The 18,527-nt window shown below is 46.3% G+C and overlaps 1 protein-coding gene across 41 annotated transcripts in view; it reads right to left on the bottom strand.

The window, feature by feature from the left end:
- LOC115552772 (sushi, von Willebrand factor type A, EGF and pentraxin domain-containing protein 1) overlaps positions 1 to 18,527 on the bottom strand; it is a 147,976-nt gene that overhangs the window by 51,091 nt on the left and 78,358 nt on the right. For 13 of the 41 annotated variants that reach the window (XM_030369148.1, XM_030369133.1, XM_030369161.1 and 10 more), the window contains 5 exons: positions 13,859 to 13,955; positions 12,402 to 12,512; positions 12,013 to 12,035; positions 11,724 to 11,906; positions 11,425 to 11,601 (listed from right to left, as the gene is read on the bottom strand). In XM_030369148.1, the coding sequence (XP_030225008.1) occupies positions 11,425 to 11,601; positions 11,724 to 11,906; positions 12,013 to 12,035; positions 12,402 to 12,512; positions 13,859 to 13,955 (591 nt within the window). Of the gene's footprint in view, positions 1 to 50; positions 96 to 834; positions 865 to 2,765; positions 2,796 to 4,142; positions 4,173 to 5,360; positions 5,391 to 6,744; positions 6,775 to 7,987; positions 8,018 to 9,205; positions 9,236 to 10,423; positions 10,454 to 11,424; positions 11,602 to 11,723; positions 11,907 to 12,012; positions 12,036 to 12,401; positions 12,513 to 13,858; positions 13,956 to 17,334; positions 17,521 to 18,527 lie in introns of all 41 variants that reach the window. The other 28 variants (XM_030369322.1, XM_030369326.1, XM_030369327.1 and 25 more) reach the window with 10 other exon arrangements.

The raw sequence follows: 18,527 nt of genomic DNA, 5'->3' as shown, positions 1-18,527 counted from the left end.
GAAAGAACTTAAATAATGTGCATGCAGGTGTTAAAGACCATAAAACCTACCTGGTACTAAAAACCACAAGTACTGCAACGATGTTTTGGAATCACCTAAAAAAAGAAGAAGATTGTTTATTTGTCACAGAGCGAGTGACAAGTACTCCCTGATTCAAAAGGAGGTCCCTGCATTTAAAGATCCCGTATCATGCTTTTTTAGGGTAAATAATTGCATTCGGGGGGACTACTAGAATGGGTCCAGGCCTACCGCCTGGTGCCTAGCCTACCGCCTGGTGCCAGGGTCTAGGCCTACTGCCTGGGACCAGGCGTAAGGGCACTAGCAGGAGGAAATGGATGTCTTTTTGGTGTGGGTTTGTACATTCACCCCGTATGAGTCGGGGTGTATGAGTCGGTATGAGCCGTATGAGTCCTCCTGGGGCCTGGCCTACCGCCTGGGGCCTGGGGCCTGGCCTACCTCCTGGGGCCTGGCCTACCGCCTGGTGCCTGGGTCCAGGCCTACCGCCTGGTGCCTGGGTCCAGGCCTACCGCCTGGTGCCTGGGTCCAGGCCTACCGCCTGGTGGCCGGGACCAGGCCTACCGCCTGGTGGCCGGGACCAGGCCTACCGCCTGGTGGCCGGGTCCTGGCCTACCGCCTGGTGCCTAGCCTACCGCCTGGTGCCAGGGTCTAGGCCTACTGCCTGGGACCAGGCGTAAGGGCACTAGCAGGAGGAAATGGATGTCTTTTTGGTGTGGGTTTGTACATTCACCCCGTATGAGTCAAACAACAAGGGTTCAAATACCTTCAATGACTGTTTAAACAATTCTTGCAGATATATTTAATGACATGACTTACCGGGAGAACTTGTTGGATCAACAGGGAGAACTAAAATCAAAAGCACAGAAACAAAGATGCATTTTACTTGATCGAACATCGTGTGACTGATTACATAATGATCATCACTTGTGAACATTGGTGATTGACACATATGACATTGGCTGAACACAGTCATGGTATGCCATCATGTAATGCTAATGCAACTAAATAAGTAAGGAAGGATCATTCATCTGCATCAAAAGGAGATCCCTGCATTTAAAGATCCCATATCATGCTTTTTTAGGGTAAATAATTGCATTTGGGTAAACTACTAGAATAGGGTTACATGCATGTATGTTAGAAATACCTCTTATTATTCTTGCACTGTTTATTTCTGCAAAACCAATGTCAGCGTCTTTCAAAAATGTTCCTTTTGTATCATGTCTCTTTAAGGCCCCCCTCCCGAATAGCCCAGTCTGCTGTGATTGGTCAGCCTGTCCACTCTGATGCGATGAGTCGAACACTTTGCGCGTGCGTTAGAATAATTCACACCCTCTAGAAGTTTTAAACATTGCGGGTAGCCGGGAGGCCGACTTCTGCACTGTCAGCACCGCCCACTGTCTGATTGGACTGTTACGGAAGTAACGTTTGGGCTGTTTCACGCCCTTATTGAGGGGGGTTCTCAGTGGGTGCAAATACTCCCCCAGGCTCGGACTTAAAACATGTATACATAAGTCATCGGTGGTTCCAGGCCTACCGCCTGGTGCCAGGTCCAGGCCTACCGCCTGGTGCCTGGGACCAGGCCTACCGCCTGGTGCCTAGGACCGGCCTGGGACCTGGCCTACCGCCTGGTGCCTGGGACCAGGCCTACCGCCTGGTGCCTGGCCTACCGCCTGGGGCCTGGCCTACCGCCTGGTGCCTGGGTCCAGGCCTACCGCCTGGTGCCAGGGTCCAGGCCTACCGCCTGGTGCCAGGGTCCAGGCCTACCGCCTGGTGCCAGGGTCCAGGCCTACCGCCTGGTGCCAGGGTCCTGGCCTACCGCCTGGGACCAGGCGTAAGGGCACTAGCAGGAGGAAATGGATGTCTTTTTGGTGTGGGTTTGTACATTCACCCCGTATGAGTCAAACGACAAGGGTTCAAATGCCTTCAATGACTGTTTAAAAAATTCTTGCAGATATATTTAATGACATGACTTACCGGGAGAACTTGTTGGATCAACAGGGGGTACTAAAATCAAAAGCACAGAAACAAAGATGCATTTTACTTGATCGAACATTGTCTGACTGATTACATAATGATCATCACTTGTGAACATTGTGTTCAGCCAATGTCAAATGTGTCAATCACCAGTCATGGTATGCCATTATGTAATGCTAATGCAGCTAAATAAGTAAGGATGGATCATTCATCAGTATCAAAAGGAGATCCCTGCCATATCATACTTTTTTAGCGTAAATAATTGCATTTGGGTGAACTACTAGAATAGGGTTACATGCATGTATGTTAGAAATACCTCTTATTATTCTCACACTGTATTTCTGCAAAACCAATGTCGGCGTTTTGTATCAGGCCTGGTGACTGGGACCGCCTGGTGCCTGGGACCAGGCCTACCGCCTGGTGCCTGGGACCAGGCCTACCGCCTGGTGCCTGGGACCAGGCCTACCGCCTGGTGCCAGGGTCCAGGCCTACCGCCTGGTGCCTGGGTCCTGTCCTACCGCCTGGTGGCCGGGTCCTGGCCTACCGCCTGGTGGCCGGGTCCTGGCCTACCACCTGGTGCCTAGCCTACCGCCTGGTGCCAGGGTCTAGGCCTACTGCCTGGGACCAGGCGTAAGGGCACTAGCAGGAGGAAATGGATGTCTTTTTGGTGTGGGTTTGTACATTCACCCTGTATGAGCCAAACAACAAGGGTTCAAATACCTTCAATGACTGTTTAAACAATTCTTGCAGATATATTTAATGACATGACTTACCGGGAGAACTTGTTGGATCAACAGGGAGAACTAAAATCAAAAGCACAGAAACAAAGATGCATTTTACTTGATCGAACATCGTCTGACTGATTACATAATGATCATCACTTGTGAACATTGGTGATTGACACACATGACATTGGCTGAACACAGTCATGGTATGCCATCATGTAATGCTAATGCAACTAAATAATTAAGGAAGGATCATTCATCTGCATCAAAAGGAGATCCCTGCATTTAAAGATCCCATATCATGCTTTTTTAGTGTAAATAATTGCATTTGGGTAAACTACTAGAATACGGTTACATGCATGTATGTTAGAAATACCTCTTATTATTCTTGCACTGTTTATTTCTGCAAAACCAATGTCAGCGTCTTTCAAAAATGTTCCTTTTGTATCATGTCTCTTTAAGGCCCCCCTCCCGAATAGCCCAGTCTGCTGTGATTGGTCAGCCTGTCCACTCTGATGCGATTAGTCGAAGACTTTGCGCGTGCGTTAGAATAATTCACACCCTCTAGAAGTTTTAAACATTGCGGGTAGCCGGGAGGCCGACTTCTGCACTGTCAGCACCGCCCACTGTCTGATTGGACTGTTACGGAAGTAACGTTTGGGCTGTTTCACGCCCTTATTGAGGGGGGTTCTCAGTGGGTGCAAATACTCCCCCAGGCTCGGACTTAAAACATGTATACATAAGTCATCGGTGGTTCCAGGCCTACCGCCTGGTGCCAGGTCCAGGCCTACCGCCTGGTGCCTGGGACCAGGCCTACCGCCTGGTGCCTAGGACCGGCCTGGGACCTGGCCTACCGCCTGGTGCCTGGGGCCTGGCCTACCGCCTGGTGCCTGGGACCAGGCCTACCGCCTGGTGCCAGGGTCCAGGCCTACCGCCTGGTGCCTGGGACCAGGCCTACCGCCTGGTGCCTAGGACCGGCCTGGGACCTGGCCTACCGCCTGGGGCCTGGCCTACCGCCTGGTGCCTGGGACCAGGCCTACCGCCTGGTGCCTGGGTCCAGGCCTACCGCCTGGTGCCTGGGTCCAGGCCTACCGCCTGGTGCCAGGGTCCAGGCCTACCGCCTGGTGCCAGGGTCCTGGCCTACCGCCTGGTGGCCGGGACCAGGCCTACCGCCTGGTGGCCGGGACCAGGCCTACCGCCTGGTGGCCGGGTCCTGGCCTACCGCCTGGTGCCTAGCCTACCGCCTGGTGCCAGGGTCTAGGCCTACTGCCTAGGACCAGGCGTAAGGGCACTAGCAGGAGGAAATGGATGTCTTTTTGGTGTGGGTTTGTACATTCACCCCGTATGAGCCAAACAACAAGGGTTCAAATACCTTCAATGACTGTTTAAACAATTCTTGCAGATATATTTAATGACATGACTTACCGGGAGAACTTGTTGGATCCACAGGGAGAACTAAAATCAAAAGCACAAAAACAAAGATGCATTTTACTTGATCGAACATCGTCTGACTGATTACATAATGATCATCACTTGTGAACATTGGTGATTGACACATATGACATTGGCTGAACACAGTCATGGTATGCCATCATGTAATGCTAATGCAACTAAATAAGTAAGGAAGGATCATTCATCTGCATCAAAAGGAGATCCCTGCATTTAAAGATCCCATATCATGCTTTTTTAGGGCAAATAATTGCATTTGGGTAAACTACTAGAATAGGGTTACATGCATGTATGTTAGAAATACCTCTTATTATTCTTGCACTGTTTATTTCTGCAAAACCAATGTCAGCGTCTTTCAAAAATGTTCCTTTTGTATCATGTCCCTTTAAGGCCCCCCTCCCGATTAGCCCAGTCTGCTGTGATTGGTCAGCCTGTCCACTCTGATGCGATTAGTCGAACACTTTGCGCGTGCGTTAGAATAATTCACACCCTCTAGAAGTTTTAAACATTGCGGGTAGCCGGGAGGCCGACTTCTGCACTGTCAGCACCGCCCACTGTCTGATTGGACTGTTACGGAAGTAACGTTTGGGCTGTTTCACGCCCTTATTGAGGGGGGTTCTCAGTGGGTGCAAATACTCCCCCAGGCTCGGACTTAAAACATGTACACATAAGTCATCGGTGGTTCCAGGCCTACCGCCTGGTGGCCAGGTCCAGGCCTACCGCCTGGTGCCTGGGACCAGGCCTACCGCCTGGTGCCTAGGACCGGCCTGGGACCTGGCCTACCGCCTGGTGCCTGGGGCCTGGCCTACCGCCTGGTGCCTGGGACCAGGCCTACCGCCTGGTGCCTGGGTCCAGGCCTACCGCCTGGTGCCTGGGTCCAGGCCTACCGCCTGGTGCCAGGGTCCAGGCCTACCGCCTGGTGCCAGGGTCCAGGCCTACCGCCTGGTGCCAGGGTCCTGGCCTACCGCCTGGTGGCCGGGTCCTGGCCTACCGCCTGGTGCCTAGCCTACCGCCTGGTGCCAGGGTCTAGGCCTACTGCCTGGGACCAGGCGTAAGGGCACTAGCAGGAGGAAATGGATGTCTTTTTGGTGTGGGTTTGTACATTCACCCTGTATGAGCCAAACAACAAGGGTTCAAATACCTTCAATGACTGTTTAAACAATTCTTGCAGATATATTTAATGACATGACTTACCGGGAGAACTTGTTGGATCAACAGGGAGAACTAAAATCAAAAGCACAGAAACAAAGATGCATTTTACTTGATCGAACATCGTCTGACTGATTACATAATGATCATCACTTGTGAACATTGGTGATTGACACATATGACATTGGCTGAACACAGTCATGGTATGCCATCATGTAATGCTAATGCAACTAAATAAGTAAGGAAGGATCATTCATCTGCATCAAAAGGAGATCCCTGCATTTAAAGATCCCATATCATGCTTTTTTAGGGTAAATAATTGCATTTGGGTAAACTACTAGAATAGGGTTACATGCATGTATGTTAGAAATACCTCTTATTATTCTTGCACTGTTTATTTCTGCAAAACCAATGTCAGCGTCTTTCAAAAATGTTCCTTTTGTATCATGTCTCTTTAAGGCCCCCCTCCCGAATAGCCCAGTCTGCTGTGATTGGTCAGCCTGTCCACTCTGATGCGATTAGTCGAAGACTTTGCGCGTGCGTTAGAATAATTCACACCCTCTAGAAGTTTTAAACATTGCGGGTAGCCGGGAGGCCGACTTCTGCACTGTCAGCACCGCCCACTGTCTGATTGGACTGTTACGGAAGTAACGTTTGGGCTGTTTCACGCCCTTATTGAGGGGGGTTCTCAGTGGGTGCAAATACTCCCCCAGGCTCGGACTTAAAACATGTATACATAAGTCATCGGTGGTTCCAGGCCTACCGCCTGGTGCCAGGTCCAGGCCTACCGCCTGGTGCCTGGGACCAGGCCTACCGCCTGGTGCCTAGGACCGGCCTGGGACCTGGCCTACCGCCTGGTGCCTGGGGCCTGGCCTACCGCCTGGTGCCTGGGACCAGGCCTACCGCCTGGTGCCAGGGTCCAGGCCTACCGCCTGGTGCCTGGGACCAGGCCTACCGCCTGGTGCCTAGGACCGGCCTGGGACCTGGCCTACCGCCTGGTGCCTGGGGCCTGGCCTACCGCCTGGTGCCTGGGACCAGGCCTACCGCCTGGTGCCTGGGTCCAGGCCTACCGCCTGGTGCCTGGGTCCAGGCCTACCGCCTGGTGCCAGGGTCCAGGCCTACCGCCTGGTGCCAGGGTCCTGGCCTACCGCCTGGTGGCCGGGACCAGGCCTACCGCCTGGTGGCCGGGACCAGGCCTACCGCCTGGTGGCCGGGTCCTGGCCTACCGCCTGGTGCCTAGCCTACCGCCTGGTGCCAGGGTCTAGGCCTACTGCCTGGGACCAGGCGTAAGGGCACTAGCAGGAGGAAATGGATGTCTTTTTGGTGAGGGTTTGTACATTCACCCCGTATGAGCCAAACAACAAGGGTTCAAATACCTTCAATGACTGTTTAAACAATTCTTGCAGATATATTTAATGACATGACTTACCGGGAGAACTTGTTGGATCAACAGGGAGAACTAAAATCAAAAGCACAGAAACAAAGATGCATTTTACTTGATCGAACATCGTCTGACTGATTACATAATGATCATCACTTGTGAACATTGGTGATTGACACATATGACATTGGCTGAACACAGTCATGGTATGCCATCATGTAATGCTAATGCAACTAAATAAGTAAGGAAGGATCATTCATCTGCATCAAAAGGAGATCCCTGCATTTAAAGATCCCATATCATGCTTTTTTAGGGTAAATAATTGCATTTGGGTAAACTACTAGAATAGGGTTACATGCATGTATGTTAGAAATACCTCTTATTATTCTTGCACTGTTTATTTCTGCAAAACCAATGTCAGCGTCTTTCAAAAATGTTCCTTTTGTATCATGTCTCTTTAAGGCCCCCCTCCCGAATAGCCCAGTCTGCTGTGATTGGTCAGCCTGTCCACTCTGATGCGATTAGTCGAACACTTTGCGCGTGCGTTAGAATAATTCACACCCTCTAGAAGTTTTAAACATTGCGGGTAGCCGGGAGGCCGACTTCTGCACTGTCAGCACCGCCCACTGTCTGATTGGACTGTTACGGAAGTAACGTTTGGGCTGTTTCACGCCCTTATTGAGGGGGGTTCTCAGTGGGTGCAAATACTCCCCCAGGCTCGGACTTAAAACATGTATACATAAGTCATCGGTGGTTCCAGGCCTACCGCCTGGTGCCAGGTCCAGGCCTACCGCCTGGTGCCTGGGACCAGGCCTACCGCCTGGTGCCTAGGACCGGCCTGGGACCTGGCCTACCGCCTGGTGCCTGGGGCCTGGCCTACCGCCTGGTGCCTGGGACCAGGCCTACCGCCTGGTGCCTGGGTCCAGGCCTACCGCCTGGTGCCTGGGTCCAGGCCTACCGCCTGGTGCCAGGGTCCAGGCCTACCGCCTGGTGCCAGGGTCCTGGCCTACCGCCTGGTGGCCGGGACCAGGCCTACCGCCTGGTGGCCGGGACCAGGCCTACCGCCTGGTGGCCGGGTCCTGGCCTACCGCCTGGTGCCTAGCCTACCGCCTGGTGCCAGGGTCTAGGCCTACTGCCTGGGACCAGGCGTAAGGGCACTAGCAGGAGGAAATGGATGTCTTTTTGGTGAGGGTTTGTACATTCACCCCGTATGAGCCAAACAACAAGGGTTCAAATACCTTCAATGACTGTTTGAACAATTCTTGCAGATATATTTAATGACATGACTTACCGGGAGAACTTGTTGGATCAACAGGGAGAACTAAAATCAAAAGCACAGAAACAAAGATGCATTTTACTTGATCGAACATCGTCTGACTGATTACATAATGATCATCACTTGTGAACATTGGTGATTGACACATATGACATTGGCTGAACACAGTCATGGTATGCCATCATGTAATGCTAATGCAACTAAATAAGTAAGGAAGGATCATTCATCTGCATCAAAAGGAGATCCCTGCATTTAAAGATCCCATATCATGCTTTTTTAGGGTAAATAATTGCATTTGGGTAAACTACTAGAATAGGGTTACATGCATGTATGTTAGAAATACCTCTTATTATTCTTGCACTGTTTATTTCTGCAAAACCAATGTCAGCGTCTTTCAAAAATGTTCCTTTTGTATCATGTCTCTTTAAGGCCCCCCTCCCGAATAGCCCAGTCTGCTGTGATTGGTCAGCCTGTCCACTCTGATGCGATTAGTCGAACACTTTGCGCGTGCGTTAGAATAATTCACACCCTCTAGAAGTTTTAAACATTGCGGGTAGCCGGGAGGCCGACTTCTGCACTGTCAGCACCGCCCACTGTCTGATTGGACTGTTACGGAAGTAACGTTTGGGCTGTTTCACGCCCTTATTGAGGGGGGTTCTCAGTGGGTGCAAATACTCCCCCAGGCTCGGACTTAAAACAAGTATGCATAAGTCATCGGTGGTTCCAGGCCTACCGCCTGGTGGCCAGGTCCAGGCCTACCGCCTGGTGCCTGGGACCAGGCCTACCGCCTGGTGCCTAGGACCGGCCTGGGACCTGGCCTACCGCCTGGTGCCTGGGGCCTGGCCTACCGCCTGGTGCCTGGGACCAGGCCTACCGCCTGGTGCCTGGGTCCAGGCCTACCGCCTGGTGCCTGGGTCCAGGCCTACCGCCTGGTGCCAGGGTCCAGGCCTACCGCCTGGTGCCAGGGTCCTGGCCTACCGCCTGGTGGCCGGGTCCTGGCCTACCGCCTGGTGGCCGGGTCCTGGCCTACCGCCTGGTGCCTAGCCTACCGCCTGGTGCCAGGGTCTAGGCCTACTGCCTGGGACCAGGCGTAAGGGCACTAGCAGGAGGAAATGGATGTCTTTTTGGTGTGGGTTTGTACATTCACCCCGTATGAGCCAAACAACAAGGGTTCAAATACCTTCAATGACTGTTTAAACAATTCTTGCAGATATATTTAATGACATGACTTACCGGGAGAACTTGTTGGATCCACAGGGAGAACTAAAATCAAAAGCACAGAAACAAAGATGCATTTTACTTGATCGAACATCGTCTGACTGATTACATAATGATCATCACTTGTGAACATTGGTGATTGACACATATGACATTGGCTGAACACAGTCATGGTATGCCATCATGTAATGCTAATGCAACTAAATAAGTAAGGAAGGATCATTCATCTGCATCAAAAGGAGATCCCTGCATTTAAAGATCCCATATCATGCTTTTTTAGGGCAAATAATTGCATTTGGGTAAACTACTAGAATAGGGTTACATGCATGTATGTTAGAAATACCTCTTATTATTCTTGCACTGTTTATTTCTGCAAAACCAATGTCAGCGTCTTTCAAAAATGTTCCTTTTGTATCATGTCTCTTTAAGGCCCCCCTCCCGATTAGCCCAGTCTGCTGTGATTGGTCAGCCTGTCCACTCTGATGCGATTAGTCGAACACTTTGCGCGTGCGTTAGAATAATTCACACCCTCTAGAAGTTTTAAACATTGCGGGTAGCCGGGAGGCCGACTTCTGCACTGTCAGCACCGCCCACTGTCTGATTGGACTGTTACGGAAGTAACGTTTGGGCTGTTTCACGCCCTTATTGAGGGGGGTTCTCAGTGGGTGCAAATACTCCCCCAGGCTCGGACTTAAAACATGTACACATAAGTCATCGGTGGTTCCAGGCCTACCGCCTGGTGGCCAGGTCCAGGCCTACCGCCTGGTGCCTGGGACCAGGCCTACCGCCTGATGCCTAGGACCGGCCTGGGACCTGGCCTACCGCCTGGTGCCTGGGGCCTGGGCTACCGCCTGGTGCCTGGGACCAGGCCTACCGCCTGGTGCCTGGGTCCAGGCCTACCGCCTGGTGCCTGGGACCAGGCCTACCGCCTGGTGCCAGGGTCCAGGCCTACCGCCTGGTGCCAGGGTCCTGGCCTACCGCCTGGTGGCCGGGACCAGGCCTACCGCCTGGTGGCCGGGTCCTGGCCTACCGCCTGGTGCCTAGCCTACCGCCTGGTGCCAGGGTCTAGGCCTACTGCCTGGGACCAGGCGTAAGGGCACTAGCAGGAGGAAATGGATGTCTTTTTGGTGTGGGTTTGTACATTCACCCCGTATGAGCCAAACAACAAGGGTTCAAATACCTTCAATGACTGTTTAAACAATTCTTGCAGATATATTTAATGACATGACTTACCGGGAGAACTTGTTGGATCCACAGGAAGAACTAAAATCAAAAGCACAGAAACAAAGATGCATTTTACTTGATCGAACATCGTCTGACTGATTACATAATGATCATCACTTGTGAACATTGGTGATTGACACATATGACATTGGCTGAACACAGTCATGGTATGCCATCATGTAATGCTAATGCAACTAAATAAGTAAGGAAGGATCATTCATCTGCATCAAAAGGAGATCCCTGCATTTAAAGATCCCATATCATGCTTTTTTAGGGTAAATAATTGCATTTGGGTAAACTACTAGAATAGGGTTACATGCATGTATGTTAGAAATACCTCTTATTATTCTTGCACTGTTTATTTCTGCAAAACCAATGTCAGCGTCTTTCAAAAATGTTCCTTTTGTATCATGTCTCTTTAAGGCCCCCCTCCCGAATAGCCCAGTCTGCTGTGATTGGTCAGCCTGTCCACTCTGATGCGATTAGTCGAACACTTTGCGGGTGCGTTAGAATAATTCACACCCTCTAGAAGTTTTAAACATTCCGGGTAGCCGGGAGGCCGACTTCTGCACTGTCAGCACCGCCCACTGTCTGATTGGACTGTTACGGAAGTAACGTTTGGGCTGTTTCACGCCCTTATTGAGGGGGGTTCTCAGTGGGTGCAAATACTCCCCCAGGCTCGGACTTAAAACATGTATACATAAGTCATCGGTGGTTCCAGGCCTACCGCCTGGTGGCCAGGTCCAGGCCTACCGCCTGGTGCCTGGGAAACTAGGTCTGAGGGAAACTAGGGGATCTGAAGGGGATCGGTAATCCCCTTCAGATAATAATTGCTAGAAGAAAATATCAGCAGAAACTAATCAAAAGCCAACAATATACTAGTTGCGTGAACTGAAGTTCAAACATTTCCAAAGGAAAGCCCAAAAATATCGGATAAATTGTTTGGAACAACAGAATTAGCAAACAAATGCGGTAATTTTATATCAACTTCATTTATAAGTAGCCCTTACCTTTGCACTCTGGCGTTGATGACCATGTGCTGTCCAGTTGGCAGGTCATGACCCCCTCCCCTTCCATCTTAAATCCAGGTTTACATTCGTACTCAACCAAACTCCTATGTATATACGGAGGGCGGGCTCCAGACTTTTGCGAACCATTTGGAATAAACGGCGCTTTGCAGCGAACCACTGCAGAAAAATGATAATAGAAATGCGTTAACATGGATGAGTTCCCTGGTTACGCTCCCAACGAGAGTATGCAACTCATCGAGACAGGTTTAAGGAAAGCTGCCGAAAACATTATTACCTACTTAAACAAGTTGGAGGATTTGGTGTGAATTCTCCATTGCTTTTACATTTAAGTGATGCTGAGCCATTGATGGTGTAATCCTTCTGACAGTTGTATCTCACAACGCTTTCAAAATCATAGAAATCCCGTTTTGGAGATGGACCTTCAGCTTTATCAACTGAAGGCGGTGAGTCACATTTTACAACTGAAAAAACAAGATAGGGGGAAAATGTATGGTAACTTAATATGTGCACAAATATGCTTGATATGATGGAAACCTCGGGCCGTATTCACAAAGCATTTTATCTTACCGCTAGGAGTGCTCCTAACTCGCGCTAAAACATTTTACGTAGGAGTTTTTTCTTAAAAGTTATTCACAAAGCCGCTCAGACCTACTCTTACTAAGGATAAATCACAAAGAGTGAACTAAGAGTGACGCGCCGTTGCTATGGATTACGTCAATTCTCGTGCACGAGTTTAGAAGCGGTCAGTTCGGTGATTGGTTGTTCAGACGAGCCCACTGAATCACCGAAAAACAAGGAAATAGCCTAGGCTAGAAATTAATTCCTATTAAGTAGTTATAGTGCAGTTAGCAGAATACTTTGTGAATTGCTCTTAGTGAAAAAAGTTAGGAGTCCTAAATTTAAGAGTGACACGCCCATTATTTTTAGGAGTTACTCCTAAATTCTCCAATTAGGACCTACTTTTAGCGCTAAGATCCTTTGTGAACACGGCCCCTATACAGTTCGGCGTTCTGCCTAGCCATTCTGTATTTCCACAGAGTAATCGGTTGCGCCCGCTCAAAATGTACCTTAAAGAAAGACATACAGAAAATATACGTGATCATACATAACAAAAAAAGCATTGGATTATTGTGGTACATCATTTGGAAATGACCTAGAAATGTTCTAAAGATACTTCATAGATCACCAAAGTACGACATAAATGTGTGTAAATAAGAATAAGGCATAACTTTTGCTAAAATGTACTACAGTTGATAGCTTTTACTGATCAGGAAAAAAAGATGTAAAGGTAAAATTGTGGCAGTCGCTCGTAATTCTTAGCATGGCACATGAGGAGTCTTTGCCTCATCATCACTTCCCCATATTGCAAGGTACAGTACTTAACCAGTGGCAGCTGGTGATAAAAAATGTTGGTGGGGCAAAGAAATAGACAGGGCCTGGGGTTCCCCCCCCCCCCCCCATAAACGTTTCCTGTATTCTGGTGCATTTTGGGAATGGCCACTACTACCTATTTACTTACTATTCATTCAGATTCATAGCCTACATCCTGACTTGCAGGGCCTGGACAAGGTTCCACTGCATATACAGACCTACTTTATGGCCATTCAACCAGCCATTGCTATTTGACCAATTGTTGTTATTCTGATATTGAGACAAATCATGATCACTGTCCTATAGCGTCCATTTTTTGTGACACTGGTGCGACCCGAGGGCAAATTTTTTTGCATCAATGAAAAGCTGTCTCTGCTTGATAGACAGCAAAAACTTAGCGAGCTTACATTGACGTCAACATGGCCGGCGCCCCTGACTTGGAGGAGGGCTTTATTTCGAATGACCAATAACTAGCCTAGCCCAAATCATTGACGTTCAGACGCATTTAAATGGTTGCTGGCAGTGACAAGTGTTTCACACAATTAAACAAGGATAAACGCTATGTATTTTTGTTGATTTATTTCGTAATGATAAAAGTTGATTAATAGTTGGCAGATATATTCAAGTGAATATTTCACGGAGGGGCGGCGCCCTAGCGCCCTCTATTGACCCACCGCCACTGTACTTAACCCTAGCAAGGAAACCCTAACCCTAACCCAAAAAAGTTAATTAATTAGTGGGAATAGATTGAGATAACCTCATTCTACATACCTACCTCCACGGTTTCCATTCCCACAGTATTGAATATCTCTGTGGCCAGACAATGTAGGTCTAAAAACAACCGTCAACAACTCCTTAGCCCTCCTAATTTAATTCAAGTGCACATCTAATCTACCGAATCCAATTCCCGGTCAATGCTTAGTATTAAGTGCACGGAAAGGAACCAAATACGTCCTTGATATTTTATATTCCTACAAGATATTGAAGGAACATTTATAACCAAATGGGGATGCAAATAAATAAAACTTGGTTAATCACCAACCCGTCGTTGCAGGAGAATGTAGCCAAGCTCCCAAATGAGGTTCCTTCACTGTATTCCACATGCCCGTTAACTAGCTCGAGGCTCCCACAATTAAACTCTGCAGAAAAACACAAAAGCACATAATAAAGTCAAAAGACCATAAATATTGATTTAAAGCAACATCTACGAGGGGAAAACACTCCATGGTTTAAACTGTCCGAATAGGTGAGGTGTGAACTAGGGCTGCTTGATTATGGAAAGAAAATCATAATCACGATTATTTGTCAATATTGAAATCATAATTATTCAAACGATTATTTTTGAGTTTAACAACATGATGTATTTGTTCAGCATCTCAATCCCCAAAAACACTTTGTAACTGAGAACTTTGAAATTTCGCCTTAAAAAAATACACAAAATGGTCAAAGAGAAAATGTTATACATCGCCAGCTGTTCTTTCTATAAAACATTTAAAGAGCACCTATTATGCTTTTCGACTTTTATGACCTATAAACGTTGTTATAATGATTTATAGTCATGTTTAACCATACTAAAGTGTCAAATAATGACGTACGTGAATTTATACATATTCCCTGCTGACAGTAGGGACGCACGCCGGTGACGATTCATTTGATCAAATTTCTGGGATTTATTTACGTAGAACAATCCGGGTTTTCCATGTATGGTAATGCCCATACATGGATTTTCCATGTATGGTAACGCCGGTGACGATTCATTTGATCAAATTTCTGGGATTTATTTACGTAGAACAATCCGGGTTTTCCATGTATGGTAATGCCCTTCGCAGGTCTTCCGGAAGGTAAGCAATCACAACAGAGTGGGGTTGGCAGGAGGGGGGCGAGGGGGCAGAGAAGGACGAAACCGAGCGTTGACAGAGAATGCTGAAAGCGCCCAGATGAGAGGAAGAGTTTCCCGAAAATCTACATAGGTTTTTGTGCTGCGATTCGTGTCAGGTTGCTCTATAGGAGTCATTAAAAATAAATTAAGACCAGAAAAGTAGTATAATAGGCAATCATTAATAAAAAAATAATAATAATTAAAGAAAATTTGATTATATTAGTATGTGATCGTTTTACGCCAAAATTGAAATCACAATCAAAATTTGATTAATCGCCCAGCCCTAGTGTGAACGCAGCCTTAAATGTGTATGTTATGTATTCACGGTCTGAATAAGACTTAGAAGATTTGAGGGAAATTACCAAGATGGGTTCATTTTATTCTTGAGAAAATGTCTGGTTCCAAATTGTTAATGGGAGAAAATAGCTGCTGTATATAAGTTATAAAGTCCAGATTTACAGTAGAGCGATCAAAAATACAGCCTCAGAATACGAGAGAAACAAAAGGAAACCTCTGCATTTTTCAACCTGGATTATCTGATAATTTTGGTTGCAGCCCTGTTCGACGTAAACGGGCGGTAATCCATTGGGGCAAAAGCACTCATCGCTGTTGGTTCTCTAAAAGTGATGGCTTTTGCCACTGACTCAGATTATATTCTATCATTTTTGAACGGATCCCTAAAAAAGAATGAAACTTGTCTCTTTGCCTTTCACCTGATTATGGTTTGTTTGTTATTGCGTCCAAGCGAGTCTCGCTCAATGAAAGTGGAGTTGTTGCAGGAAGATAATTGAAAACGTCAGTGAGCTGCACATGACATCTGAGAGTGTTCTCCCTCAATACTAGACCAATCTCAAAAAACGTAGTCTGCATTATTCCTTTTGACCCATGATTGAAAAATAGGCTAAATTAAGTTAAATTACAACAAATACTTGAGCAGAGCAAGAAGTTGTAATAACAAAATTATGATATCTGTAGTAAACCTGAGCATTTCAATCCCTTTCATCAATGCCAGCATGTTTGTCTGACAATTGCACATGCGCATTTCAAAACATTGAACTCTTCATAGCATAGGAAGAAACAGTCCAAAGTAGGGATGCAAGAAATATCAAAAAACTCTTAATCGATACATGGTCCAAATTAGGGGTGTGAACGGTGACAAAAAATTGTAAACGGTTACACGACCCCATTTCTTACGTGTACACGGTTAACCTTTTTTTATTAATTAATGATTTTTTTTTTTTTTAAGTGGACTGCAGTCGCGCTCACTCGGTTTAACCTCGTTCAATAGGGTTATTTGTTTATCAAAACGGCGGATGCGCGCGCAGAATGATCGCAAAAAGAAAATTTGTTTGACCGGTTGCCATGGTTATCTCCGTGGGGTTAATTTGCAGTTGCGGTGTTAATTAGGATGTTGTCAACTTACTGTTTCACTAAACGGTAATCAGAAAACGCGGTTATATGCTATAAACTCTATAGTGTCTGTGGTATAAAGGCTGGGACGAATTTCAAATTATAAATATATACTTCTTTTTTTTTTACGGCCTTCGTTTACTGATTTTTCCTAAAGGGTTTTGATTTACTAACCGGTTACACGTGTACACGTGTACCCGTGCACACCCCTAGTCCAAATCTCATCAAGTACACACATCGTGTACTCATGAGAAAATAAGTTAGTAATAGTTACACCAGTGTAAGCTTACAAAGATTCTAAATAAACCCGGGGCCGTATTCACAAAGAATCTTAGGGCTAAAGAAACTAATAGGTGACAAAATTAGGAGAAACTCTTAAAAATAATGGGCGTGTCAAACATAAATTTAGGACTCCTAATTTATTTTACTAAGAGTTTCACTCGCCTGCACTTGACAAACCAATCACTGTACTGACTGGCTTTATTTTTGGACTATAAATTAGTCTTGCTTCAAAACTTTACCAAAGTACATAACATAATACAAAATGCATAAGTTGTTGTAAAATGACGACCGTTACCGAGGCTAGTAATTCTATGTTATAATGAATGCCATGCAGGCAGGCTTAGCAGAAAATGTATAAGGAATCTATCATGAAATCAAATCAATCGGAAGAATCGATAATGCCATCAGTGTCAAAATAACTACATAAATTCAATTCCCATCCCTAGCAAAAACACGCCATTCCATATTGTGACACTGTCACACTGCCGTTTAACTTATCAAAAACACACAAGTGCCAAGAAAGGACAACTTGACATTAATTCATTTTAAATTGTTATGTCATGTTAAATGAAAGACAAAACAATATGGACTTAGCCTCCGTGACATCTCCCATGTGTCTGGTTTATACACATTTATTTTGGCAGAGTAGATTTATCTTCTATGCAGTGTTGACATTCTTGCACCCAACAGCAGAAATCATCCATATTTGGCACATTGAGTACAAAACCTGAATGGCTTTCTCAAACCAGTCCATGGCCCAAATTCTCATATTTATTCCTTCATTACGTTACAGATATTCTCAAAGAGCCTACAGCTTACTTACAATATGAGGGCTACGGGATTCCAGCTAATTGTTTTCATCCACCAGACACAGTGGCTGGTGCACCAAAAATGTAGTTATAGTCCCTGTGTCAGTGCAGTAAACATTTAAAACAAATAGTACTCACTCTCGCATCTAAGTGTCGAAGGTGTCCATGTCCCAGCCGCACAAGTGGTTTTACCAGATCCTCCAGTACTCCTGTATCCCATTGCACACTCAAATGTTACAACTAATCCGTTTGGAAAATGCTCTTTCTGGATGTGTTCACCTGTTAAACTCATGGTGTCTCTTATAGGTCTCTCACAATCTTGAGCTAAAAGGAAAAAGCACAATAAGACAAAATTTAGTTCTAATTTTGGCACAATAAGCCAAAACGAATACATGAGCATATTCAACATTAGCAGGAAAGTGCATATGTTAGTCTACTTGGTCTATGGGATCTTCCTTCGTGAAACAATGTAAACCAGTGTTTGAAGAAGAACTCTGATATTTGACTTTAGTAAAAGTAAAGTACAAAAGCTGAGACACAGAATTACTGCAGTAAAAGTCAAAGGACCACATTGGCATTTGTCCTCAAGATTCAAGAGCATATTCCATTCTTTACTTGAGTAATAGTGGTAGATGTTCTTGCCATGTTAAATGCACTTAAGTCCCTAAGATTAAATCAGGTTTGGACTTGGGCTGAAGAACGACACTGGATGGATTAATTACAGCATTGAGTCACTGCTCGGACCGGCTATTGTAATGATGCATCCCTCCTGGCTAAATAACTCATTAGCATTTAATAACTGTTTAGTGTTACAGTGTTGTGCATTGATGAACAGGTCATGGTCTCCACATTATCTGTGTCACCCGAGGCTGCTTTCACATGCAGAGTAGAAAAGGAAGCCTTTCGGACAACTGCATTGAGTATTACCACAAATGTATGATTTTATGTCAATAAACCAACGTTTTGGATTTCTGACAGGATCAATGAAGAATTTGGTTTGACGTACAGTATTCCCTAGTTTTTGTTTCCTCATCTCAATAAGTAATTGAGAGCTGATTTAATTCAGATTGGTCCTGTTTATACGTGGCAATGTTTCACACATATTTCCCTGAGTGCCTCACAAAGATACAAGATACAAGATTGTTTATTGTCATCTACACAATGGAAACATAGTTTGCACTGGGCAATAAAATTCTTAATTTGCAAGTTCCCTTCACACAAAAAATACTTAACATAAATAGATAAATAAACTAAACTACTAAAAATATCTGTACAAAGAGCAGAATTTAGTTAAACAAAAACAGTTCAATATAAGGTGCTGTTTAGCACGT

Source organism: Gadus morhua, chromosome 1, assembly GCF_902167405.1.
Source record: "Gadus morhua chromosome 1, gadMor3.0, whole genome shotgun sequence".
NCBI lineage: Eukaryota > Metazoa > Chordata > Actinopteri > Gadiformes > Gadidae > Gadus > Gadus morhua.
Note: the sequence above shows the minus strand (reverse complement) of the source record. Positions and strands in the feature narration are given on the sequence as shown.